This window comes from Oculina patagonica, chromosome 7, assembly GCF_052425735.1.
Source record: "Oculina patagonica isolate OP01 chromosome 7, crgOcupat, whole genome shotgun sequence".
In the NCBI taxonomy this organism is placed as follows: Eukaryota; Metazoa; Cnidaria; class Anthozoa; order Scleractinia; family Oculinidae; genus Oculina; species Oculina patagonica.
The window spans coordinates 18769154-18797152 of NC_135764.1; the positions used below are offsets into that span (position 1 = coordinate 18769154).

At 39.5% G+C, this 27999-nt stretch overlaps 2 protein-coding genes across 2 annotated transcripts; one reads left to right on the top strand and one right to left on the bottom strand.

Annotated features, from left to right (window-relative positions):
- The first annotated feature begins 3837 nt into the window (after nt 1-3837).
- LOC144659523 (uncharacterized) lies at nt 3838-17765 on the top strand. The gene is made up of 14 exons (XM_078519980.1): nt 3838-3900; nt 5131-6191; nt 6566-9294; nt 9734-9942; nt 10165-10325; nt 10578-10710; nt 11414-11557; nt 11779-12144; nt 12545-13863; nt 14409-14534; nt 15040-15415; nt 16002-16086; nt 16350-16385; nt 16792-17765. The coding sequence occupies exons 2-14, from the start codon at nt 5352-5354 to the stop codon at nt 17276-17278; spliced, it is 7011 nt and encodes a 2336-aa protein (XP_078376106.1). The 5' UTR covers nt 3838-3900; nt 5131-5351; the 3' UTR covers nt 17279-17765.
- On the bottom strand, nt 17739-27747 carry LOC144659524 (uncharacterized). Its single transcript, XM_078519981.1, has 8 exons — nt 27602-27747; nt 26444-26589; nt 25213-25468; nt 24158-24402; nt 23637-23742; nt 23288-23428; nt 22498-22653; nt 17739-18773 (listed from the first exon to the last, which is right to left on the bottom strand). The coding sequence occupies exons 1-8, from the start codon at nt 27677-27679 to the stop codon at nt 18453-18455; spliced, it is 1449 nt and encodes a 482-aa protein (XP_078376107.1). The 5' UTR covers nt 27680-27747; the 3' UTR covers nt 17739-18452.
- Between the last annotated feature and the right edge of the window lie 252 nt (nt 27748-27999).

The window sequence follows — 27999 nt, forward strand, 5'->3', positions numbered from 1 at the left end:
TTAAAAAATTAATATAAAAAAAGAGGTTATTTTATGGCTTATTTTGAAAGTTAAAAAGGTAGGGCGGTTGAGGGGAGGTGTTAAAAAAAAAATTTTAGGATGGTAGATGTGATTTAAATACACTGATTTATAGTTAGTGGTTAAAAATATACCCAATGTCCGCCGGGACAAAAAGGAGAAAGAAGGAAAAAAAACGGAAGAAGCGGGTCGGGTAAAGTTACACACCAATAAAATTTTTTTTCATATGACCGCGGGAGAGGGCCCGAGCGACATCTCTGGGGAGAGGAAGGAGTCCGAACCAATTATCATTGTTACCGCTATAGTAAAAAGAGAGCATAATAGGACGGTTTTCGTGGAACGAGACGCCCAGGTGGGGGAGGAGGTAGGGGGAGGGCTAAGAGTATATAAGAGGTGGGGGGGGGAGAAGAGAAGGTGGGACAGTAGTTGTCAGAGGTTGGCGCGGAAGCGCGCGAGCGCGAAGTGCGAGGGCGAGGCGCGGCTGCTCGATCAGTTCGATTTCATAAAGCCTTCATCAATTGCTATTAAGTAATGTATGAAACAAATGTTCAATCATTCATCAACAAGTTGTGATCATTTTCTTGACAATAGTAGTTCCCCGGTAAACAGTTGTAGTACTGTCCCATCAAAGTGCAATGGCTGGAAAATACCGAAAAGCACACGACCTTCAGGTGAAACCGCACCTTACAGTATTACCAATACACTGCACTTTGCTAAGTCTTAAAACTTTACATTTTCTAGTCGTCTACTTCAATCGTTTATTTGTATTGTGTGAAATACATTTATAAATTGAAACCATCATGTCATTAAGTAATAATGCAATCTCGACAACGTTCTAGATATTATATTATGCACACTAATACAGCTCATGCAAGCCCTGTGACTTACACAAACACAGTCGGACTGAGTGCTACTTAAGTAACTGCTTCGTGGTTTCTGCTGTACTGAACCCTTCCTTTCAAGGCAAAGCGCCCGATTTTAAGCTTCTCAAGCTTCTCAATGTTCTTGTTTATTATAAACAAAAGCCCAGTTAGGCATTTGCAATGTCAAGTGGTTGATCTTTTCATAAAAGTACTCAAGCAAAATTAATTTTTCAGTAGTAAAAGTAAAACTGCTTTTTTTCCTGAATATGTTAAGATTTCATTAACTCTACGACAAAGAAAAGCACATAATTAAAAAGTGTTCGTGGGGTTTTTAATAAACTAATAATGTTGGATTCTAGAATAAAATGTAGCAGTCATGGTGTTAGAACTTGGTTTAATCAGGCGTGTTAGCGTTGACTCGAGCAGGAGAAGACACCAAGACAGCGACAGTGATTGCACAGCTTAACTGACCAGGATGATGAAGTTTTTGCACTATTTATAGAGAAACAGAAATGACTTCTGCTAAGCACCTATCTTTTGGATGGGTTCTTGTTTGTGTTGGAGTTGTCTTTAAGTTTTTAAACCAAACTTCAGGATCACCGCTCTTGGCAGATTATTATCGAGGTAAGTTCATGAAGAAGCTCGTGTTCTGAAAGCAACTGAATTCTCCTCTTACAACTCGAGGATCAAGTCATGCGGATGGTGAAAGAGAGTTGTCTAAGGCAATTTTTAAGATCAAGTTATCGTTAGATTCTGAAACAAAGTTAAGTGTAGAACGACTTAAAATATACGGAAGCGACTTTTTTCTAGAACCACGCAAATTTTCCATCCTCGTCATTGTCGAAAAGGTGTAATGGACAGCCTAAACGTGATCACGAAAACAGGTTTTCCATATATTTAGGTTACAGTCAGAAAAAGTGCAAATAAAGCAAGTGTGAGTAAACTTTAACATAAATATTTATTTCAAGGGAAATGGTCAAAGAAATCTCCATTTGGAATATTTTATCAAGTAAAACAAGAAATTCATCATAACATCATGCATGAAATTCATTCCTCGGCTTAGGAACTATTTTTTAAAGGGGCTATGTTACCCGCATGAAATAAGTTTCCTTTCTGTATGAAATTGCCTTAAAATCGAGGGAAACCTCAAAATATTAGTTTACAAAGGAAGAAAAACACCTAAGAGGTTATAATAAACTGAGAAGAAACATGGATTTTTACGAATGAGGAAGATTGAGATGGATTGTAACTGACAAACCTAAAAACTTTAGCGGCTAAATTTTGTGTCCTGGCTTCTTTAATGTTTTCTCACTTAATTATGTTTCTTAACGATTTTGTTTCGCTTGTCCCCTTATCTGTCCTGTGCATTTTGATTTTGGGGAAAGTTTTAGCAAAAATTCATTATTCATACCACACCCAACTTTAGCTGACAGGTGCAACTTACACATATTCAAATGGTTGGAAGCTATTCAAAAACATGCTTTAAAGATATAATTCAGTTGCTAATTTTAATTGAAACGGTGATTGATTGATGGTTTGTATTGTAATGCAACGTTATCGGGTTTTCCATCGTTTTTCTTAATAACGTAAACTAACTTGCCAGATATAGTGTACGCTCTGAAAACCACTAGAAACAATTTTAACCGAAATACATCATCCGTTTTCCCATTACACTGCCAATTTAAAGAGAAAATTATATTAAGGCAGGTTACTGGATTAACATAAAATAAAAGAGCCGTACAGATATGGTACAGCTATTCATCCTCAGAATAAGATGTCACAGGAACATCTTAACTAGGTGAAATATTAATTAAGTATCTGATAATCTTCACGAAAATTATAAACACCTTTTTTAGCTTAGGAATAATTTAGCATACATCTTTCATCTGCAACATCAGACGAAAAGCACACTTCTGAACGCAACGGCGCTGACATTATTATAGGTTCGAAAAGGTTGGTGCAAAAATTACAAGGTTAATGTCAATTGAAAATGAAAGCCAGTTGCACAGTTGTACCGAGATAAACTTATCCTTAAAATGATGGATTGGATGTGCTGTTAAACAATACAATTCCCGGAACATGGGCCCAAAATGGTTAATTGGAATCGATCGCACAGCTGAGTGATTCACTGTTAGAAAAAAAAAAAACCCTGGGACATTGGGAGCTTTTGTCCGAGAGCATTTTTTAGATTGGCTGTGAGTAAGTTTTGTTTACATCTCCGCAATCTCAGCAGTTAGTCAAATGGTTTATCTTTGTAATCAAAGTTTGAAGAAAATGTGTCCATAACATTACACACATTACAGAATACGAAACAAAATTCGGGTTTTCATTGGAAGCATTCCAAACACATATGATCGGGCTTAAAATAAATAACCACATACAATAATTTCAAGACCCATAATCTTGGAAAAAGCTAGAAAAGAAATAATAACAATAATAAAACTGTTGTACTAAATCCAAGCTAATTATGAGCTTTATTATGAAAATTAGTGACTGTAAAATAGGTACAAATTCCTTCTTACTAGATCCTTAACCTTGGGATTCGAATCTTTTGTTGTTGGAAGTTTTTGGCCTTTTTTCACGAAACAGAATCAAGTAAACCGGCGATTTATCATTCGCTAATATGCTAAATTTCCTGTTTTTCATAACTTAGGTCTGACTCAGTGAGAGTTATTCACTCCCTGTACAGATATTTTGACGTTTGGCGAATAAGAGCTAACGACTTATCAGTAAGCGGTCTTGTTTAAAGAATGAAATACAGCTTGCCTTTATGCTAAACAACTTCATCCGTGTAAAAAATATCTCTTTCGAAGCTAAACTTGTTAATAACTTGGTGGAAAATTAACGGTGGAAGTCGATCAGCAATCGATGAAAGGGTACAGTTCATCGAAATCCATTTGTGAAATGCGGAAGCTATTGTAGTACACTGAAAACAAAATGATGATGGACCGTGAATATTTCCAATCTATTTTTGTCGCGTATTTAGTTTTTGTGGTGAGCAACTTTTTACAGTTAACAGGTGGGTTGATTTTGAATTGTTTTCTTAATGTAATTTCTTGATTCAATACCTCGTAAAACTGATTTTGCTTCTTTTTAAAGCTAGAAATGCCTGCATCCATTTAGTCTCAGCGATAACTGATTTCAATGTTGTATATTTCTACAACTGTGGTGAATGCACGAGAGTCCGAAGTATTTGAAAGCAGTTCTTCTCAAAACAATCGGCTGACTGCGATTGTACTTCCAGTAATGACAGCCGAATTTCTAATGGCGTTCTTAGTTTTACTGATTTCGCATGACAAAAGTATATGTCAACAAAATTTGAAAGATGTTGTAATAATCACTCCAGTTAATTTTTTTATTTAACCCTTGAAAATAAGTCCATATGATGACTCGCTGCTTATTTGTTATGTTTAGCCGCAGAACTTGTTTACTTTGATTAATGATTACTTTGCTAATAAGTAAACAATTATTGGACAAGGTAGAGCATGATAGCAAGAATTATCATGGTCGAGGTTTTGGTTCTTTATAGTTCCCGGTAGTTAAGTCGCTGTTATGCGGAAAACGAATGCAGTAAATGCTTGGTTATACGAAATACAATGTCTTGATTTCGCTAGAATTTGGCAACAGTTTGTGAATTCGTGGATTGTGAAATCGCGTAATTTCTTTACTTAACTGTTGAATGAGCCACTGTATCAACTTTTTCAACCCTTTTTCTATCAGTTTCAGCATTTTATTCATCAAGAGTTTCCGTTTTCCGTTTTGGCAGCCATTTTGAACCGAATTGGTGTCCGTCAAATGACGTCATATTAGACATATAAAACTTATAGACTACTCTGGTCAACAGGAGGTATTGCACTGCACATCTTTACTGCGTATAAGCGCGGGTATGGTGACCTAATCAATTTTTTTCTTGGGTTGAATTGAGCAATAACTTTCTTTTTGTAATATAAATATATACCGATTACAAGTGTAGAATAAGAAACAATCAACAATCAATTAAGGAAGCAGTCGTGAATATAATCAAGATGATGTTAGTATCTGGACCGGGATTATTGCGTATATACAAGGTGTTGCTTATCCAATAAACGAGTATATAGGGACCCCCCATTTTTATTTTAAAATTTAGGTTCATATAAGATAAACAACTTACAGGAAAAGTTTGAGAAAATTCTCAGTGGAGATTCTATTTCAAGGCCGGAATGCCCCTTAAACTTGTTAATGCTGAAAATATTTCTTCCTTTCTCTACAGCCTTTCCTGAGATTGGCCTTAGCTTGGACCTGCGAGCACGACTGCCTCAATCAACAAGTGGGTGGTCACAAGTGAGTGGGTGGACAGACACTCAGCTTTCGGACACTGGTCGTTTTCTGTTCGGAGCACCACTGGTATCTAAGGCGTCACGATTTGAGATTCCTAAATCTGGAATCTATTTTCTTTCGTTTAGCGTGCATTTATCTCAAGCAGATATTGGAATGTTTCAAGCGGCTTTGATTATAAATGGTCAAATAGACAAGAGCAACAAGGCAATGACTGCAGTCAAACATGGCCGACAGGGAGGCGACTTCAGTTTAGTGGTCAGTGGATTTATGGACTTGAGATCAAGTGATTACATCTCCGTGTATGCCTACTCGGAAAAGGACACAGATTGGGTCATAGAAGACGACAGTCAATTCTCGTTACGATATTCTGGGTCTGTCGGATCTTTCCCGGCGTTTTCTGCCATAAAACATAATGCGGTGACGTTTAGCTCCTTTTCCTCTTCTAATATTATACGTAATTGGAAAACAAGTGGCTCCCTCGGGTTATTTGCAAGCCTGGCTGGATTCTCGTCATCCACCGGTGAATTTGTACCGATTTGTGACGGCATTTATTTCGTGTCAGCAAATATTCGTGTGGAAGCCAGACCTGGTTTGTACCAGTTGTATATATCTGTCAACGGCAAAGTGATAGGTCCTTCTTTCGATGAAAGGGTAGTTAGCTCTGATAACATTTTCACTATGAACCTTCACGGCTCGCTTTACTTCAAAACAGGAGACACTGTAGCGCTTTATGTCAACTCCTCAAGCTTGAATGCAAGGCTTACTATACACGCACACAGCGGTTTTTCTGTAAGTTACATCGATACCTTTAATCAAAGCTCGCTTCAAGGTGTGTCAGCTGTCACTCAAACTACCAATGAAATTCCAGGAATTGGTTGGATGGAAATAACCACCTGGTCCACAACTTCTATTGCGCATGTCCATTTCTACAACCCGGAAGTGTTTCAAAACGGAAGGTTCAAGTGTAGTCAGGGAGGAATATATTATATTTCAGTAAGTTATTCAATTTTCTATGGATCATAATCTTGTGAATGACTACGACTTCATTTAGCTTTCCACGAAAATGAGTTTGTTAACCTTTTTTCTTTAATTTATTCTTTAATTTATTTTAATCCCAACAACTTGTGGCGGAAATAAGCGCCGTAAAAAGGTGTTATAAGATTTTATTAATTTTCTTTGCGAGGATACAGTAGATTTGTTATCTTTGCATGTGCAGGGAAACTTTTCCGAAAATGACTGTTCGAGATTGAAAAAGCAGGATTTCATTTTAAGAAAATCGTTCGCTAAAAAGCATTTTAATTAATATAGCCTTACTTACAAAGCATCAACTATGCGCCAAGCTTAGTTGGAAGTTTTTGTTTTTCTAGGTGTCATTACGAGTACGAGGCAGAAGAGGAAACTTTGACTTGTTAGTCAAATCAAGCGGTACTTCACAACTGAATGGTAACGCGGGCCTGTACACGACACGTTACAATTCTGATCCAGCTGGGTACTTTTCCTTGTCAGTGTCAGGCCTCTTGGAACTCAGCAAGGGTCAACATGTCTCGGTTTTTGTTCATTCAAGTGTTCCTGACAAATGGTTTATAGAGCCAGGCAGCGAACTCTCCGTTATGAAAACACGGCATCACTGGCCAGCGGCAAATAGCTATCTTGACAGCGAAAATAAGCTCTTGGGTGGCAAATGGGAGGAGATTGGAAACTGGAGACAAACAGGCGAAGGTGCTTTCTCGTTTGGAACAAATTTCCGCTCAAGCAGCTCCCGTTTTGTTATCACATCTCCTGGCGTTTATTTCGTTTCTACAAATTTGATCCTGTGCACAAACGGCACTCAAATTTCAGCGGTAATCGCCATTAACGGAGAAGCTAAGGAAGAGAACGGTTTATTCGCAACTCACGCATACTCGCCAACCACCCTGACCCTTAATATTGCAGGCTCACTTAATCTTGAGCAGGGTCAAAACGTATCGGTTTACGTCCGCTCAGAAAGCAATGATACCTGGGAAGTCCTTGAAAAAAGCGGATTTTCTGCAGTTTTTATTGGCAAATCTTTTGCAGTCCCAAGTGTTCTTGCTTTTAAAGGCAGCCAAACTGCAATTAGAACAACAAACTGGGTTGAAATCGATGAGTGGCAAAATCCTGGTGTAAAAGAAAAAATTACATTTCAAAATGGTGGTGGTTTTGATAGCGGCCGCGGTATTTTTGTAGCTCCGGTCAGTGGTATCTACTTTGCTTCATGCATGCTTGTCACCAGAGATGTCGATGTTGACAATTCTGGTTCTTACTTTGAAGCGTATATTGGTGTTAACGGTCAAGCATCTCTTACTAATGGCCTGCAAAATACTCGTTACATTCATGGCACAAACCCACCAAGCGGAAATGACGTCATGACCATTACAATTTCCGGGATGGTGCAACTAAGGCGCGGAGACTACGCTGTGATTCGCGCACGCACGAGTATGGATTTTGATTGGAAAGTGGAGAGTACCAGTAGTTTTTCGATGTTTTTAGTGAGTCCATCTGATATTCCATACGGGAATGTGGGATTTTTGTCCAGGAAAAGTGACACGAGGATAAAAAGTTTAGGTCCAGGAAGTTGGTCCAAGATTGGTGGCTGGGCAACGCAGTCTGATCTAACAAACGGACTTTTCCTTAAAAACGATGGCAGTTTTACATACGAAGCACTCAGTGGAGACTTGAACATTAATCACGCTGGAATTTATTTCTTATCGGCTAACATAATTGTATCGAATACTCCGGAATCTTGTGAAGTGACCATTCGAGTGTCTGATAGCAATGGACAAAATACTCAAGAACTTGTAACTGGCTTCTCGGTCACTGAACAGAAACCAAAGTCAATTGGCAAATACACCTTGTTGTTTACTGGTGCTCTTTTCCTTGACAGGAATCGAAGGATTTATGTGGCTGTGCGGTCTGGCAGTGCTAATCCATTCACTGTATGGGAAGGCAGCGGTTTCTCACTTGCACGGCTTATCTACCCAATCGAAGAACCAGGATTTTATGGCCGAATAAGTGATCTTCAAATAAATACACAACCTTCGACCTGGGAGAAAATAACTGCATGGGAAACATCCGGGGGTAGCGTCCTTCATATTGATGGTCATGGATTCAGGTCACTTGCAGGTAACTTTATTGTTCCTTTATCAGGAATTTATTTGGCTTCAACAAGCGTGGAGATCGAAAATATCCAAACTTCAGCGATTGTCCGTGTGAAGATATCTGTTAACGGGGACACGTCCGCAAACAATGGATTGGAGTCGAGTCATTTCGCTAGAAAAGGCGCAAATGCTGCTGTTGTGGTCAGCGGTAGTATGAAACTGTCGCAAGGTATGATGGTTAATGTGATAGTGAGATCCGAAAACTCTTCTTCTCTCCAAATAACTCAAGGCAGTTATTTTACTATGCGTTACATGTCTGAGAGCGGCAAAACAGAAGGGAATATGGCTGACCGATACAGTGACATTACTTTCACCACAAGTGGATGGAAAGAACTTGTTAGTTGGAAAACCGCTGGAATGAATGGGCAGTTTCAAGTTGGCTCGATTCATCAGACCACAGATCGCTTTGGAGTATCTAAAAGTGGAATTTACTTTGTCACAGCGAAAATCCAGCTGTTGGAGACTAATGGGTTGGTTATAATTGGCATTGTGACTAACAGCGGAAATGATACAGCGGTTGTAGCCAAGAAAACATGCGTTGCTAGTGAAGTTTGCCCGTTAAATCTCGCCTCATCTTTAGAACTCAAGGCGGGAACGTTTGTATCAGTGCACGTGTATTCAGATGACGAAGACCGCTGGACGGTCTCAAGCCAATCCAGCAAGTCAAATTTATACTTAAACCCAGTCCCACCATCCACTGTGGTTCAAGGATTTCTTGCTCGTGTTTCATGGAACGTTTCCGTGAATGGCCGACAACTTTCCGATTGGTTCCGAGTTAGAAACTGGAATATAACCGACCGTCCTGGTTATTTTAAGACAATAAATGGATTTTCCAATAATGGAGCCTTTGTTGTGTCTAGAACAGGTGTCTACATTGTAACTGTGAATTTGATTTTACAATGTACAGATATTATTGCATGGTAAGTGCTTTATAGTTTTACTTTATATTGTGGCATACATTAATCAAGAAACAAGGACAGAAGGGAGGAGGAAAATATCGAAAAGGAGCAAACGTTTTAGCATGAAAACATTTAATACCCATTTATTTTGCAAGGCTCTACTGCCACGAAATACGAATTACATTTTTACTTCGATCTATACAAAGGAAACTCCCGTTTGGATACGCCATAAGAGAACATTCGATACTAAGATGCTAAGATTTTGCGCACTGTCTCTTACTGTCATTTGGTGGTTATCGTATGATCTGCTTTTAACGACGTATTTACTCTCCATTCAACCACTCCTTTTCTCAGAAAGCTGCTTTTATTTTGTTCTCAAACCTTAAGTTATAGCAAACGACACATCAGTTTAGAAAGTATGGTTTTCATGCTTGTCAGTTAACGATTCTTTTTTTTACAGTGACTTTGAACTTCTTGTGGCATTTAACGGCAGACTGTCGTCCAGTTCTGGATTATATGCAAGGCAAACGGTCCGCTCTCTGAGTGTTGATACGCTGAACATAATGACTGTAGTTCAGTTGTTTAAGTGGGATACACTAACAGTAGCTTTGCGCTCAAATACATCCTATGAAATTCTCGAGGACAGCACATTCTCGGTTGTAATGCATGGTAAGTCTATTGTATTACGTGCGGGAACTCCTGAATATATAGCTCGGACTCTGCGTTTGAAACGAGAACAAAAGCAACTTGTTTTTGCTAGACGATGCTCTATTCTTTGCGCGAGACATTTTAGAAAAATGTAAAATATACGACAGTGCTAGTGTGAGAATTTGCTAAGCGATAGATCGTTTTGTGTTGTCATTATTAACTCTGTCGATCTCTTTCTCGTAGCTTCTACAGGTGGTCCATTCTTGTGCTCCAACAGAGGTCCTACTCTTATCCAGGAGCTGTCACCTTCTTATCTCCGTACAAGGGTCGGTAGCTCAGTCACGTGGTCATGTGAGGCAGTTGGGGAAACTTTACCGCAATACCGCTGGTCAAAAGACTTTGAGGTGACTTTAAGATTCATTGCAAACATGGATAACCACTTATTAACGACACTATAATATAAACAATATCGCTGTCTTAGTTCTCTTTTAAAATTGTTTAACCCTTTCTCGGTCGAAAAAAAAAATGGAACAGAAATAGAGCAAATGAGACTGCATTACGTATCAGTTAATATTATTATGCCCAGCTAAAATATGGAAGTCAAGATTTCAAAGAACCATTGATCAAGCAAAATAATCTGCCGTTGATCTCGTCAGGTTTTGCCCAATGTGTCTTCCAACTCCTTAGCAGTCACCAATGGAACAGTGCAGGACAGCGGAGATTATGCATGCGTTGCCGAGGTGTCTCCTGTTTCCGTGAGCTCCAATATGGCGCGACTGATTGTGTATGGTACGTTCAAAGGGATTAAGAAGTTTGATCTCATTATTCCGCAGTCGTAACCAAATTGATTGTAGTGACCTGGCCTGACCACCTCATAAAAACATCTTGTTAAAGACAAATTCTTCCAAAGAAAATTATAGAACATTTTCCAAGCTAGGAGGTGGGGAACTTTAGAGAGCTAAAATAGGTACATAAGCAAAGCCATGCATGTTAGTACAACTGCAATCAACACTAAAATGCACGTGCAATGTTAACTTAAAACGAATTTTATTAAGAGTCTTTTTATGGCACAAATTGCAATATGTACAGAACAGTGGTGTCCCTGTCGGGTTTGTTGCACTATACATCTACCGAAGTTTAAGTTTCCGGCCATACTTTCAGGAGGCTCTTACTTACAGAACTGTACTGAAAGTCAGATAATCAGTAAAACACACTGACTAGTATCTGATATGATGCCTACTTTGTTCAATATAGTTAAAGAAACAGAATTTTAATATATTTGTATTAAGGTTTTTTTAAATTTATTTAAATTTTTTTTTTTTTTTATATTTTTTTTTTTTTTTTTTTTTTGGGGGGTTTTGTGTCCAAATATTGGGGGGGGGTTTCCTCCCCCCCCATCACTTATCTCTCATTTTTTTAATTTTTTTTTTTTTTTTTTTTTTTTTTTTTTTTTTTTTTTTTTTTTTTTTTTTTTTTTTTTTTTTTATTTCAGATCCTCGACCATCTTTTCGATCGTTCAACTACACGGTGTCTGTAAATGAGAACGGGCCGGCACTACAACTGATCCTCAACATACCAGTAAGGGCAGAGAGCAAAGACAAAACTCACGCAGATATGACTTTCAAGATTATTTCAGGTTTGCCTATTGTTATTTTCACTGAGTACCAACTTGGAGCACCCCATATGCCTGGAACAGTTTTGATGCGAATTTCGTTGTTTGTATCTCTACTTTAATTTACTGCGTGTAAAATAAAGAAACTGTAAAACGTGATTGGCAACAGTGTAGGATCTAAATAACTGAAATTTCTTTGAGAAGATTTCGGTTTTGAGCTCACTCTGAAATTTGTTTCACTTCAGGAAATGTAAATGACTCCTTTCTTCTTCTCCCAAATACCTCATCGAGCCATTTTGGAATTTACACTGCCCGTCCGTTAGACCGAGAACAAATATCTAAATATCAGCTGCTAGTTAAAGTTACAAATTTAGATGAGCATGCGCCTGACTCCACTACCGCTGTACGGATCGTCGTAGTTGATCTAAACGACAATGCTCCACGTTTCAACAAGAAAATCTATGACGTCAGCATCCTGGAGAATGCTACTATCGGTCACGTGGTGTTAGTACTTCATGCCCAGGATGTAGACATCGGCCTTAATGCAAATGTGAGCTACACAATACTAGCTGGGTCTGGCATGAATACTTTCAACTTGAACAAGACATCGGGTTAGTGATAGTGTAATTCTATTACTTTATTAGAGCGCTCAAATTAATTATGTGCCTGCGTTGGTTTTGAGTTTCGTATGTTCTCTAATTGGTTAAAAAAAGTCACGTGCTTGCTGTTACCAATCACACAGACATTTTCTTACAACCAGTCGGGAACAAAACCAAAGCCATCATAACAAGCACGTATTCCCGCGTTTAACAGGCACCGGGTTGCATGTTTTTGCCTGGAGTTCTGATTAGTTATTTTGCCAAACGTGATTAGTTTGTTTGGCGACGCAGCGCAACAGTTCGGAAACATTACAAGTAATCAGGCATACAATATCCGAGCGTTAGTTCGGAGTGTCACTGTTTTTGTTTATCTTCCAAGGTTATCACAAATTTCTTTATTTCTTATTTTTAGGTAAAATAACTGTGATGAAGTTACTAGATCGTGAAACTCAACCCACATACTCACTTTTCATAGCAGCCCGAGATCCTCACTTTACAGCGTTCACCGAAGTTGTTATAACAGTACTTGATGTAAATGAGCACAAACCAGTTTTTAACCCATTGAAATACAACGTGACAATTTCTGAGGCGGCTGGAATAGGAAGTTCAGTGCTGAAGCTGAGTGCTACAGATAAAGATACCGGAACTAACAGTCAGCTTGTGTATTCGATTGTGAATGGAGATCCCCGTGGATTGTTTGCTGTTGACAATGGTGGCGTTATAACTGTTGCAAAGGATCTAGACCATGAAAATAACTTAACTCATAACATAACAATAGCTGTTCACGATAAAGGAGAAATACAACTTTTTGCTGATACACCGGCTCGTGTTTTCATTTCCGTTCGAGATCTGAACGACAACTCACCAATTTTCGAAGTCTCGTTATACGAGGAGACCATATCAGAGAGAACTCCCACCGGGACACCTGTTCTGCGCGTGCGTGCTATGGATGCCGATCGATCACGTGATAACAGTAAAATGGTTTTCATGATGGTCACTGAAGAACCGTTAGAACATGACTTTATGGTGAACTCTTCGTCAGGTATTATTTATGTCTATAAATCCCTTGACTTTGAGAGAACGCAGGTTTATCGATTTCAAGTTGCGGTACGAGACTTCAGCATGGATTCTCGTCTGGATGTCACTACCGTTGTCATTAAAATTTCTGATGAAAATGACAACTCGCCGGTGTTCAACCCCACAGACTACAACATATCCATATCAGAGGCAACAGCTGTTGGAAGCGTGCTGCTTAGGATCCATGCTAAGGATCGTGACAGTACATCGAATGGAGCTCTTAACTACTGCATTGAATCGGGAAATGACAACTCCACTTTCTTCTTGGATGAGTCCACGGGGTTTCTTTATTTGTCCAGCGAACTTGACCATGAGAATGTGTCACGCTATCGTCTGATAATCAGCGTGACCGATAAGGGTGTCCCTCCTCGTAAAGCTGAGGTATCTGCTACAGTCGTTATTGCCATCGCCGATGAAAACGACAATCTGCCTCAGTTTGATTCCGAGACTTATACCGTAGCAGTCTACGAGAACATTACAGCCGGGACTTACGTGTGTTCGGTTCATGCCGAAGACAGAGATTCTCATTTAAACCAAGAGTTAATGTATGTTATGGCGGCTTACAGTGACACAAAGGCTCAGGACAAATTTCACGTGAATAGTACCACTGGGGCGATCTTTACGAAAGACGAGCTCGACAGAGAAGAACAGAAGGTACTAAGCCGCAGTTGTATCAAATTTGGAGTTTTTCATTGAAAGTCATTAGAAAAGGATTTATGTTATTTGCCGGCCGGGAGGTCCGTATAGGGAAAAACTGTGCCCGAGGTCTTGAGTACGGCAACAGATAGCGGGCCGGATGGGAGAATACCACCCGCTCCCGGAACCAATCAGATCGCAGGATTTGTAGAATACCGCCCGCTCACGAACAAAGAAAAAATGAGGAGATTTATTTGAATAACCGAACCTTTTAAAATTACTGTTAACTCCAGATCATGTTTCTCCGTTCCTGACTAGTTCAGTGATGTTACATCTACTTTAAACCTTATGCCGAAACTGAAACACAAAGTGTTTTCTCGTTTAAACCTACTCTAGGAATTCGGATTTAACAGGAAATATATTTATTTTTGTTTTCAATAAGCAACCTTTGAAACAAGGACAAACTCGATAAACAATCTCAAATGTAGTGTGCTCTTATAACTTTAAATGGAATAAATTTCGCAAATAACGCCTAATTGTTGGAATATTTATTTTCCCCGCAGTTCTATGAGTTCACGGTCATTGCAAGGGATGGTGGGAAGGTTCCTCATGAAGGCTTCGCAAAAGTGATTGTTACTTTGATTGATGTCAACGACAACCATCCTGTGTTTGAGCCCGCAAAATATCAGGTAACAGTCAGTGAACATACGCCGGTGTTGACAACTCTAACAATCGTGCATGCAATGGACAACGACAAATCAACCAACAGATGACTGACAGTATTACATTATGGTAACGTGAGTGATACTTTTGCTAGATACACAGGACCGGCGGAGAAGTTTATAACACTGAGAAAAGTGACGGATCGTACACAATTACAGTGATGACCGCCGACTTAGGATTGCTGTCGCATAGCGCATTGATGCCTGTGATTTTGAGCATCAGTATTAACGACTCAAGCGACAACGGATCTCTTTTTGAAAAAGGATGCACATAACTGTTTTCTGTGGAAATGCAGGTGTTGGCGAAACGGGCTTTGCGGGCCTTGGCTCGAAACGTGGGCAGTGACTAATTAACAATACTGTCCTAAAAGTCATGCAAACGAATTATCTTTATTTCTTCCTTTCTCGCTGTTTTTGTTTAATATTAAGTTTTATAACTGTAATATACTACAAACTGTTTTTTCCTTCCCAGTCTTCACTCCAGCTTACGGCGGACGCCTCTATCACCTCTGCTGTCATAACTTTAACCGCTGATGACCCAGACACTGGGCTCGGAGGAAAGGTCTCTTACACTGTCCTGAATATCACCGGCTTCATTTCGCCCGAGGATAGTGAAGCATTTCATTGTATTAACGAGTCATACGGGACTTTTAAAATAGATGAGCATACGGGAACCTTAAGAGTTGCAAGGTCGTTGGCAGCACGCTGTGTTTATACGGTGACAATTCGTGCAATGGATCACGGGAGCCCTCCGCAGTTTAGCATCATTTCCGTAGAAATTAAGACCGGAAGTAGAAATGCAACCGTTTTAGGAACACCTACTACCATTGCGATCGTTTCGCAGGAAGGTTTGTCCACATTACTTTTTTATTTATTCGTTTATTAATTTATTTTTTAACTTAAAAGTGTAAGATATATTCGGAAGAATTGTAATGCACTTACAGCTTAAAACTGTTTTTTTGTACCTGAGTGTTCGTGGTAAGGTCAAGTACTGTTATGTTGTGTTCGTGGTAAGGTCAAGAGGGAGTTAACAGCCGTGTTTTCAAAAAAAGAAATAATCAGAATCCAATTCATGACAACTCGTCCACTTCTTGTTTTAAGGATCAGTCTATTTAATTTTTTGAGTTACCAAAAAACTCACCATATGCTTTGTTGACCCCCCCCCCCCCTCCACCATGGCCAATCGGAGAAATACCTTTACCGTCTTGATCTACTGATATTATCTTCCCGAAAATAATTTAAAAAAACAAAAAGTATAAGGTTCAGCTTTTAAAGTCCTTCATGGAGAGTTTCATTCAATATAAACATTGTCAGTTAACATCCGAGTTTACAATAATAATCATTGTTTATTTATTTTTCCACCACGTTTATCATTAACCAAAAGAAACATTCTTGCTCACTTTTGCTTGTTATCTGATTCTCCGACTTTTCTAGATATCACCAAAGTCATCGTGATCATTTGTGTATTCGTTTTGATCATTGCCGTCATTATTGCATTGGTTATATGGAGAGAGGCCAGGTAAAACGCGTCGAGTTTCTTGCATAGGAAGCCGTATGCTATACATAATAGAGCGAGGATCTCAAGGGACTGGGGAAGCGCTTATTGTTTTTTTATTAATCTTTAAAGAGTGGAAATAACGCTTCCTTCCAATGCAAAGACCCTCTTGATACACATGAATGATATCAATGCATAACTGTAGATTTCAATGATAATGAAAATTGTAAGTTGAACGTCCCGCATCATGCTTACACTAACGTTGGTTTGCTGTTCTTTCCTTACAGGCGGTATATGCGCAAGCGAAGAGCTAAGTTAGCTCGGTAAGTCATGGGAAACCCATTCCAAAGTTTGTCATAGCGCTTTGTGGCTCTTTAAGGGACCGGTCATTATTTATGTAGAGGGGGGGGGGAAAAATTTTTTGAAAAGGAAAAATTTTTTGCCCCCCCCCCACTTCTTTTTTTTTTTTTTTTTCCCCCCCCCCCCCCCTCTCTTTTTTTTTTTTTTTTTTCCCCCCCCCCCCCCCCCTCCCCCCCTCCCTCCCCCCCCCCCCCTAAAGTGGCTTAGACAGTGACTTGTGTCTTCAGACATCAGAGTTCAATTGGAGTTTAATCATGAGTAGTTTCGACCCCTTTTTAAAAAAGTCCTAATGTCTAACAGGCAATTTGATTTATCAGCTGGTCACTCCAATCAAGTCTTTTTTACTGTCAGATATTCTATATCTGTCAGGTATTCTGTAAGGAAAGATGACGACATGTTCTCTTCAGACGAGTACGCACGCTTCAGAAGATACTCCATTGAACATCCGGGCACTTATCTTGATCACTGCTCCACGACCACTGAGATGCCGAGCTCGCTCCAGACCCCGCGCTCAGATGTGGAGACAGACATCCTGGAGAGCTTTACACTGCCGTATGATGGGAAAGAAGGTTACACTGTTTTAGACCGAGATACCGAGAGCTTCTGTGTGAGCATTGACTTTGGTACGGAGTCTGAAGAGCCATTTGTGTTTCCTGTTACCATGGCAGCAGCGAATAACATCGATAGAAAAGTAGCCAGGAAAAAGAAGACGCATGCGCGGAGGAAAGAGCCCCGGGTATTTCGTTCTTCGTCAGAATCTAAACGTTCTCAGGTGTCCCTTCCCGCGAAATTTGGATCCCGTAACCACTCGAAAGGAGGCAGTGTCCGTGAAGTGATATCAGATACCCGGCTGTAAAACTTGCTCTGGAAATTTTAATGATTTAAATCTAAAACAACAGCAAGGACGTATTCCGCCATGAAAAAGGGAAGATGTTGTCGGTCTCTGTTCATACTTGTCAATTAGTAAAACACAATGTTAATAGTTAAAATCATGTTTCATTTACCAAACAGTGTGTTTATGCTTTTAGTGAAACTAGTATTCTTGATCATTAGTCAGACAACAATAAAGGACAAAAAGGGATTTTATTAACGTTGCTAAGATTTTAAAGACAAACTGATAAAACTCTCTAACAAAAGTCTTAAAGTTTTTTTTAATTCTTTTTCGCTATACAATGGACTATCAATTACAAGTAAAAGTGAAAACACATTCGTTCCTTCTTTCCCAAAAAGTTCCCCAGAAATTCAGTGAAAAATAATAACAGGAATGGAAACAGTTTTTGTTTACTTTTATGCGTGCGCCGAATTTTATTATCACCAAATAAACTAAAGGACAACAATAACAAAAAAAACCCCCAAGATTTAGGGGGCTAGAGGAAAGCTGTTTTCTCCTTGTAACTAATTATAAATGTTTGCTTAGGGACGGACCATTATTGTTTTGGAGGGAAGGGGTAGGAAAAATATTGAAAAAAAAGTTTGCAGGGCCTAGAAGGACAAGATAAATTGTTTGCTGTCACGACATGTATAACAAAACATAGGTTGAATTTCGAACAAAAATGTTTGCATGAGGTGCATACACTAAAAAGAAGTTTGCAGAGGAACATTTTTCATATCCCCCCTCCAAGAAAATAATGGTCCGTCCCTTACAACACTTTGTTCTTTCATCTAATCACCGCCGGCCACTAATAATAGAGTAAAGATGTATTGTTTGCTTTTTTTCATTAATTGGAATATCAGTGTTTGGCCACCTTGGTTTGCTTGAGCTTTTGAAGCTTATCAATTGACACAGTTCAATAACACATGATGAAAATTTCTCATAAACTTACTTTTTAGTGGTTTATTGCAGTTTATCGCGATTCTAGCGCAAATCATAATGTAAAAACAGCCATCACAAAAGATACATTTTCAAGGTAGCATCAATACAACAGGTATTTAAACCTAACAATCTTGCCCCTTTAAAATGGAATCCCAAACAATGAACTTTTTCAAGTAAAGTCGTAAATTGCTCAGTTATAATCAATTGTATTGTAAATTCACTTTAAAGCTTCCACTTTAAACTCGATACACGGATAGCAAAATGGTCCAACATTCTCTACCGGTACACTGTCATCATCTCCCGTCACTTTTGTCTCCAAGGCAACCGTACAATTTCTCAGCAACACTACCAGTAAAACCTTCATGAAGGTGTCAGCCACGCGGTATCCCATGCACCTTCGCGGGCCAATACCAAAGCGACACAAACTTTTACGCATGCTCGGTGTTTCTTCGTCGAATCGTCGAGGATTGAAAGTTTCGGTATCGCCCCAGACTCCTGTGTTACTGTTCACTGCACTGTTGTCAACTGATACTTCAACCTGAAGGGAAGAAAGTTAGAACATACAACTTGTAAGTCTAATGCAAGGGAAAACACCATAGTTTTATCTTACCAGCAAAAGCAACCGTGTTTACCGTATCTACTGGAATAAGCGCCGCGGCGCTTATTAAATTTTTCGCTCCTCAAGTGCGGCGCTTATTTGAGGGCGGCGCTTATTTAAAATTTGGACGCCACAAAGAATTTAACAGAAGTTAAAAATAGCGTCTTTTGATTGTCAGTATTTGTCTCTTGCTAAAGAGGGAAGTGGCGCTAGCTGTCCTGGCAAAGTTCGCGGCCTTCGCAACATTTACAGAACTACGTATTATAAGAACGTTGGATAGAAAAACTAATGGGCGAGCGGTAAAACTTATCACATTTAACTGCAAGACATCGCTTTTGGTGGAAAAAAATGTCCAATTTTGTTTTAGAGTTGCCCTGTTGTGCTGTTTTTTCGACTATTTTGCTTGTTTACAAGCAAAAGTAGGAGATTAGGAGTGGTGTGGGCAAAATTTGGAACTCTCAAGGGACTTTTTTAATTTCTCAAGGGACTGTTTTAATTTCTCAAGGGATTTCTTTCCGCTCAGTGGGCGATGAAAGGGTCTCTTATTATTACTGCGTCAACACTTGCAAGCTCGTGTTAAAGACGTGACTTGTCACATATTCCGGTGTAGGTGATGAAAGGGTCTCTCATTAGTATTGCGTCAACACTTGCGGGTTCAAATTGCGGCCTCGTGAAAAAGCATTAAAAACGCTAACAAAATTACAGAATTCAGACTACTACAGAGAACCTTGAAAGAAACTTTGTTTAGAATTTATTTTTAGTTTGGATGAAGTCAAGAAATGTGTTGACAAGCGGCAGAGTATCGAAATTTTTCGCACCGTGCTGTACTGCACGGCAGAAATAATTATCCACATGTTCATGTTGAAAGCGAAGTTTTAATTTGAGCAGCCGGCTTTTGAAGTCAATTGTACACTAAATGGATTTACCGATCGTTCAAAAAATTACATCCAAGTTCATAGCAATAACAGTACATTACCATTTCGTTCTCAAAAGACTTGAGAAGCCGCAATTGGTCCTTGTTTAACTCCGTGATTTGAATTCAAAACGCATTTGTAAGCACCATTACACCATATCTTCGCGGCGGTGGAAGGAAAGATAAATCCTTCATCAACAAGGTTTCAGCACTCTGTACTCCATGGTTTTCCGTTTTAAGGCCACTTTAAAATTCTATAGTGTTTCTCCTTTCCGTTTTAAGTCCCAAATATGGTTTTTTTTCTTGTTCAGAATCAAAACAAGGCCTTGGAAGTTTGTAAATACAACCCGCGCGGCTCTACGATTTCCTTGTACGATTTCAATGCACGGAATAATACGAAAAACCTTCTTCTAGGACCCCAAGAGTTCTCTAAAAATATGCGCAGAAAACAGATTTTGATTGGTTTATTTGCCGTTATTATCTATAGAACAATACAAGAACCAAAAAAACTCCAGGGAGGGTGGGAAAGGGCATATTCCGCTGTAGGTGATGAAAGGGTCTCTCATTAGTATTGCGTAAACACTTGCGGGTTCAAATTGCGGCGGCGTGGATTGAAGATTACTGTAATTTTTGCATACGCAAGCCAAATCGGTCATAAACTGTTTAAAAACGTTTTGTTCTTTGTATTAAAAGGAAAGTTCTTGGAGAGTGCGTTTTATCCAGTAGTACCAAGTTATCAGTACAAAGATACGCACGTTAATGCTTTAGTTTGGCAAGAGTGAAGTTAATGAAATAACATAAACGGATACAAATTCCAGTGGTTTTTAACTGTTGCGGAGTGGAGTGGTTTTCAACGGTTTACGAAGTTTAAAGGAGCAATAGAGCTCTATCTACTGCTCAATAAATTTGTTTTCAATAGCACTGAACTTGACAGTTGTCATAAACTTTTCTTCACCGTTGGAAGAATTCACTCTGGAAAAGAGACAGATGTTCAGTGGAGCAAGAGAGTTACCTTGAGTGCTAAGTGAGTACAATCTTGCGTTGATGTTGTTTGTATGAATGTGTCATGTGGTACAGATGTTTTATCGATAAAGTTATCGCTACATGGTTTCGCTTTTAGTCTTGGAATTTGAAGTATTTCCGCACTGCGGATGGTAAGCGAGTGGGGAAACGTCAACGCAGTTGCAGTATCTGGCAATTCTCATTTATGCTCGTGATTTTTGCCATCAGTAACTGGTTAACTCATTTGCCATCGTTTGCCAAAACGTACAATTTTTAAAGTGCTACGCTTTTCGTTCTTTTTTTTCTCTCACTTCTGTTATGTTCAATTTTTTTTAACACGTGTTTTCTTTTGTTCTGCCGTGTTTATTTATAGCCGTTTACGCTATTCCGTTGTCTTAGTTGTTATCAATGCTGACACACCCCTTGACACACCAGTTGAGATAAAATTCTCCCGTTATATGCTAAGCTGCGCTAAAGAAGTTTTTTTTCTTTTTAGAGAGATAAGCTACCACTTCCCTTATTCCATTTCTACGGTATGATACATTCTATGAATTTTTGGTATGGCAGTTTTAGTATTTAATCCTGAATTTCCTACTGTGCGATTAAGTAAGTCGCTAACAGGCTCGTTAGTATGTTTTCGTGAGCGATGCTTTTGAATTTACACAATGGACGCACAGCAAGATAAAACGAATTTCCGGTAATTGTTTGAGTACATAGGTGGTGGAAAACACGGATCCTGCTTCCCAAAATCCGTAACCGGGTTTACATTACGTTTTTGACGTAGGGTATAAGCAAGCCCGACAGTTTATAAATTTCAGTTAGAAACTAAACAGATGAAGTCTTCTTTTTAAGTTATCACCCAAGATTTTATTCTTTCTTATAATTTGAAACAGATTTTTGGTCTAATTAATTAGACCGTAAATCGCCAAAATTATTTTAATTCGCGTTACTTGCGTTCTCCTCCAAATTTGGTATACAGGAAGTGAATTTTATCCGCCAATTACCTAGTGATTCCGGCCAAGAAACTTTAATGTGCCTTACATGACGATTTTTGCAGAAGTTATTCCTTCAGCAATATGGCGGTTTCGGCCCCCCCAAATAATCATTACCTTAAATTGACGTATTTTTAATTGAAATGGTTCTTTGTTTTGGTAGCTGTTGTTGCCACTTTTTAAAATGTTTCACACTTCTGCGTTTTACAAAATTCACACATACTGCGTTTTAAGAAAATACGTCAATGCGCATTTTACAATGTTCCTCCCATCAACCGTACCGTTCCACCGTTCCTACATTCCTCATAATAAACTAACCAGAATATCCAGGACAACACAAATTTACATATTTCAACACTTGCACTCCTAAACAAAGTGAAAAGCCTAATTCACCCTTTAAAAAGAACTACTCCATACCACAATTGACTGCCAACAGATAAACCATAGCAAAATAGTCGTAGTCTCACAGAGACCTTTGATTAGTTGAACGCAATTCCTCGAATAAACGCCGCATCGGGACTGCGGCGCTTATTCGGGGGCGGCGCTTATTAACTTTTTTGTCCCAAATGCGGCGCTTATTTGAGGGCGGCGCTTATTCGAGTAAATACGGTATGTTGGATACTCAAATAAATCAACTGAATTTGGTACAAAGGAAAGGAACTTAAACAAAACTTGAATTATTCTCTAGATTCTTTGAGCACTCATTACCAGTCCTGGTTAGAACTACTAATTTACACAACAAGCCAAAGGTTCTTACCCCTGGGGGACTGTGAAAATTCCCGATTACCATTGGACAAGTAACATATTCCGGGGTACTGATCACCATCACGGGTCGTTTTCTGGCCGATTCCTTTACCACCTTACCCAGGAAATCCATTCTGTTGAGAGCGTCTAAACTCAAAGGTCCTGAAAGCTAAAGGAAAGTGGCATGCATTATTAGATTTTAAACGCAGTTTTATCGTACAGGGATAAAATAAATCAATGCGTCAGCTGGGCTAAAAACGATAATACTTACAGCCTAAATACCGTACTAGATCTAAACAGAGAACGTACTTGATTCAGTTGATTGCCGCGTGCTGAAAGTTGAAACTATTTCTAATAAACTTGCATAATACGGTCACCCTTTTAACTAATGTGGCCACTTTCTGTTACTCTTTTGGCAGCCGTATTGCTTTAAACTAGCATCTGTTGGTTGTTCGTGTGGAATAAAGCAGATACAAAACAATATTGTGTTTTCAGGAACTAGGTTTAGGAAAGCTCAGATTTCAACGACAAACCCTATTTCATAGGCTCGATTTACAGTCGCTTTTCGGGAGGAAAAGGCGGCGGAAATCAGTGATTACATCTAGTCCGCCTTATATGCGGGGGGCCGAGGTTCAATACCTCGCCGGGTAACCTCACATAGTATATCTCGATATTAGACAATTACTCACTTTATACAACAGTTCTTTGTAGTTACCCTATGTCAGATCACCTGGGTTACCAACAATTACAATAATCCCAGTAGAATCTCCTTGGATTTTTAGCTATAATAGCGAACTACTTACTGGTGAAGTCGAGTCCTTGATCTCAGCTGTTAGTTCCTTCTGAACGTCTTGATGAAGAGCCACGTGAAACAGAAGCCAGGCTGTGGCACCGCACGTGATATCTACATTAGCAAGTGACGCTTCTTCCAGGGTTTCTTGAAACTAGAAATGAACAAAATGCCTCTTAGATGCCATTAAACTAAACTAGAAACAGGGTGAGATTCATACTAGCAATACAACAATGTTGGACTTAGCTAGGAAGGTGGGTGGAGTTAGTAAAAAGATTTGGCCTGGCTTGGATTGAAATTGATGAAATGCTGAGATGAAAGTCTCCTACGACCTAAAATAGCTGACATTCACACGTAACTACCTCTTCTTGTGATACAACTCCAGGATTTTTAACAAGAGTTTGTTGGATCTTGTAAAAAGCACAGCTCGTGTCTTGCATCTTCCCCGCTGTAAACCGCTCTTCAAAACTAAGGATAATAAGAGACTGGGTTAGAGCGGTGGAGATCATAACAATATTAGAAACCAAAGCAAATACAAACTTAATCGTTTTATACCAAAATGTTGTATGAGATCGATGATAAGTGAAGGAATAGTGAAGTAGAGGTAGAACAAGGCGGAATATTATTGGTCTTGTATTTCATTCCGTTGGCTGAAAACACGATATCAATACCCTGGGTGATGTTTAGAGGCAAAAACGTATATCCGTCATTACTTATCTTCAAAAATTATATAAAAAACTGCCTTTGAGCCTTTGAGGTTATAGCGAGGTGATCACGGCTGTTTGCTCGTGATCAACTACGTTATTGCATTATTCAACATGCAGCAACAAACTTCAGAATAAAGATAGAAATACAAGAAAAAAGATACAAAGGATTTGCTTACCATTTATTGAACTGCAGCCACCTTCTTTCAAACTCCGCCAATCTCTTGTTTGTGTTGGTAGGTAAGTATTTGTAAAATGGGAATTTAACAAGAGGGTTTGTGAAGGTATCGGCGATAAGAGTTCCTACCAGCGCTCTTAGATCAATCAACTCTTGTAGCTCCTCTTCAGTAACATCTCTGCCGTATGTGAACTTCATTAGCATTCTAAACGTCAGGAGAATCAGATCATCCATGGTAATGACACCCTGAAATGAAAGAGTATTAAAGCAATGTCTAAGCGAACGATCGGTCGCCTTTGGATTACATGAGAGATCAAGTTATTTTGCTAGAGCACTATGTTCCAACATTAAATCAGCCAACCAGCCAACCCTTCTGTCTGCCCGTCCATCAATCATTCATTCAGTCAGTCAGCCCACCGGCCAGGCAGCTAGCCAGCCAGTCAGTCAGCCAGCCAGCTAGTCAGTCAAGTCAGTCAGTCAGTCAGTCAGTCAGTCAGTCAGTCAGTCAGTCAGTCAGTCAGTCAGTCAGTCAGTCAGTCAGTCAGTCAGTCAGTCAGTCAGTCAGTCAACCATAAGACATGAATTATGTTCTCACATTTCTAAGGTTGATGTAAGGTACATATATTTAAGTGAGAACGAGAGGATTAAGTACCTACTTAGAGCTGACAATGAACATACATCAAAAGTAGTAGGTAAATATATACATTCAATGTTTCAAAAAAGGAAAGAGCTTCTTAACTTACAAGCACAATGAACATTATAATTTTTTAATTTTTACATATATTGACATTATGAATTGTATAAGAATCAAATATTTGTTATTTCTTAAATGTATTAGTAAATGCTAAAACCTTTGTTGTAAACAGACCAATACCTCCCTTTGGAGAGTAAGGCGCAATAAAGATATACTATTACTATTACTATTAATCAGTCAGTCAGTCAGTCAGTCAGACAGACAGTCAGTCAGTCAGTCAGTCAGTCAGTCATCGATCAGTCAAAATACTATAAAGCATTTGCATGTAGCTTGTATACAAGTTCCTGATCAGTTACTGATACCTTTTTCTCTTCCACGATTAGTCGTAAGTACTGTTTACATTCCTGTTCCATCATATCCACAGTCCGTGTCACGCTCTCTGTACTGTAACACCCATCAAAGGTACTGCGTATGCGCTTGTGTGCGTCACCGCTGGCCGTGCCAGCTGCCTTACCAAACAGCTGACGAAACACACTGCCGAGTCGGAAGTCCTTCAGTCTCTCATACTTGTGTTGTTTGGACATAAACTTGACAGCGATTTGTGGATCGGAGATTATGCTGTTGAAAACAATAATAATAAAAAAACACACATAAATGCTACTCAATTTCTTTGCTGAATGAACTGTTACTGACACCGATGTCATCTTTCATCGCTCGATTTTCTTCAACCTCAACAACTACAGAAACAACAACAACAACAGCAATAAGACCAATTACAGACTTTCAGCGGGCATGCAAAACATCACAAAGTCACTTTTTTGTCATTAGGTGATACAATATATATTCGCAGCGTTCCCTGACATTACACAAAACACAGTGGCAAATTCCGGCAAAAATTGTCGTAAAACTCATGATGTAGCATTTCGTTTGGCATAACACGTTGTAACTATTTTTTAGCTTCGTCGTAAAAAGAAAGGCTCTTTCCTCCTCTACCTTTTCATATTAGCTGAGGTTGCCGAAGAAGGTCACAGAAAAAATTGGCAAAATTCAAAATGCTCTTAGACTGCGGGGTACGTGGAGAAATTGCAGAATTCGCGAGCACATTCCCTGCGGCTACGTGATTCCCACGCCTCGCGAGCACATTCCCTGCGGCTACGTGATTCCCACGCCTCGCGAGCACATTCCCTGCGGCTACGTGATTCCCACGCCTCGCGAGCACATTCCCTGCGGCTGCGTGATTCCCACGCCTCGCGAGCACATTCCCTGCGGCTACGTGATTCCCACGCCTCGCGAGCACATTCCCTGCGGCTGCGTGATTCCCATGCCTCGCGAGCACATTCCCTGCGGCTACGTGATTCCCACGCCTCGCGAGCACATTCCCTGCGGCTACGTGATTCCCACGCCTCGCGATTTCTCTGCTTGCGATTTTCTGGCACGATTTTTTTCGTGGGAACACAAATCACGCCCGACCAATGGAAAAAAAAAACGAAAAAAAAAAAGCCTTCGTGTACATTACGTATAAATTCTAACTGAAAATAGGAAAATTAACAAAGCAAACATTACCAAGCCAAGTAAACATTACTTTGTACTTACAGTTTTGGAGGACCGGGTAAAAATCGGAGCAAGTACATTCCGAATTTCTTCAAGCTGTCATCTTTCATTGCGATTAATGTTGGTGAAAACGTTTTAAATCCAGTTCCTTTAATTACTTCACCAGAATCATTTTTCCAGAAGTAAACCTGAAAGTAAGAATTACAAAACGTAATATAAAACCATCTTCGTTTCTTTTTCGGTGCATAAATCGGGGAAGTCCTTAGATTTCTTAGACTATAACCGACCCGATTTTTGTAAAATAGATAAATAAATAACCTTTATTTAGACACGGTGAGGATTAGAGCTAAAAGCTTGTGGGGTCGTGTCTACCCGATCGAATTGGAATTTGGAAGTCTAATATTTAATTAAAATATATTTAAATATTTCTCACGAAATATTCAGCACACTTGCCCCGGGGTGGGATAAAAACAGAAGGCAAATGCCCCACTTTCGGGCTCATCGTGCAAAGAAAACTGCTCAAGACTCACAAGGGGGTCAAATGTCCCCGTGGGTAGGCAAATGCCCAGCCCCATAATCTCCTTCGCAGTCGTTGTTTCGGAAGCGTTGCGTGACATCCCCCCAACACACAAAAAGCCTGCGAGCAATACCCCAGGGCAGCAATAAAATGAGACACTCCCCCGGGATTAATCGGAGAGCAAATTCCCGGCTTATGCCAGTGGGGGTGGGGGGGGGGAGTTGATAGGCAGCGCCATAAGTTATAATTTTTAAATATTTCTATGTCGTATCGCTCTTGAAGAGCACGGTACCGAATAATTAATGCGGTATCCAGGTTAGTTCACTCTTTTCTGCCCAGATAACGGAGATCTTTATACTAATTGGGTCGTGAATCAAATTATCCATTCGCACGAATCGAACTTGCACCTGGGTCACTGTTGTCACTAAAGAGATCCAGGGAAGAGATGCAGAACTTTTCGGATAGACAACACTGCCTTTCGACTCGAGCTCGTTATTAACATTATCCATTTGACGAATCGATCGAATTGGCAGGCACTGCTTTCACGGTAGTCGGAAATGAGATGCAATTTTCCGATCGACAACGAATAGAAATTTCTCTTTTCGGGTCGAATCCAGTGGACAGAATGCCATGGTGAATGACGCCAAGTTCAAACTCTCTAAGCGAAATACAGTTACACCTACCTCTGATATTTGTTTGTAAATCCACAATAATGAAACTAACAAGATAGTTAGGACAGCGAGGACAAGGCTAACAATCATCGTGAAGACGGTTGATCAATTGCAACACTGAAGCCTGAGCGCTTATCGAAACTGAAGTTGAGAAATGTCACGCGAAGCCGGGTTTTGTTAGTTACTGCCGGGTTTTCCCCGAAATCACGTGGATACGAGAATGGGTCAACACTATATATATTTTGATATTCACTGGTTTGGTAATTTTCCCTCGATCTAAAATTCTCCTGTTAACGCACTAGGGTGCATTTCATGTGACTTTGTTGACGTCAATACAAGTACAAGGACTCAAGATCAACTGACCTTTGAGAGTATTTCAAACCGGAAGTTCACATCCATATGTCGAAACC

Coding starts and splice junctions, on each gene's coding strand:
- LOC144659523 (XM_078519980.1), top strand. CDS start 5,352: ATGTTTCAAGCGGCTTTGATTATAAATGGTCAAATAGACAAGAGCAAC. Junction 9,943..10,164: donor ATTCTCGGTTGTAATGCATG/GTAAGTCTATTG, acceptor TCTTTCTCGTAG/CTTCTACAGGTGGTCCATTC. Junction 15,416..16,001: donor TGCGATCGTTTCGCAGGAAG/GTTTGTCCACAT, acceptor CGACTTTTCTAG/ATATCACCAAAGTCATCGTG.
- LOC144659524 (XM_078519981.1), bottom strand. CDS start 27,679: ATGATTGTTAGCCTTGTCCTCGCTGTCCTAACTATCTTGTTAGTTTCA. Junction 24,403..25,212: donor TAATCGTGGAAGAGAAAAAG/GTATCAGTAACT, acceptor CTTTCATTTCAG/GGTGTCATTACCATGGATGA. Junction 23,429..23,636: donor GAGTTGTATCACAAGAAGAG/GTAGTTACGTGT, acceptor GTTCATTTCTAG/TTTCAAGAAACCCTGGAAGA.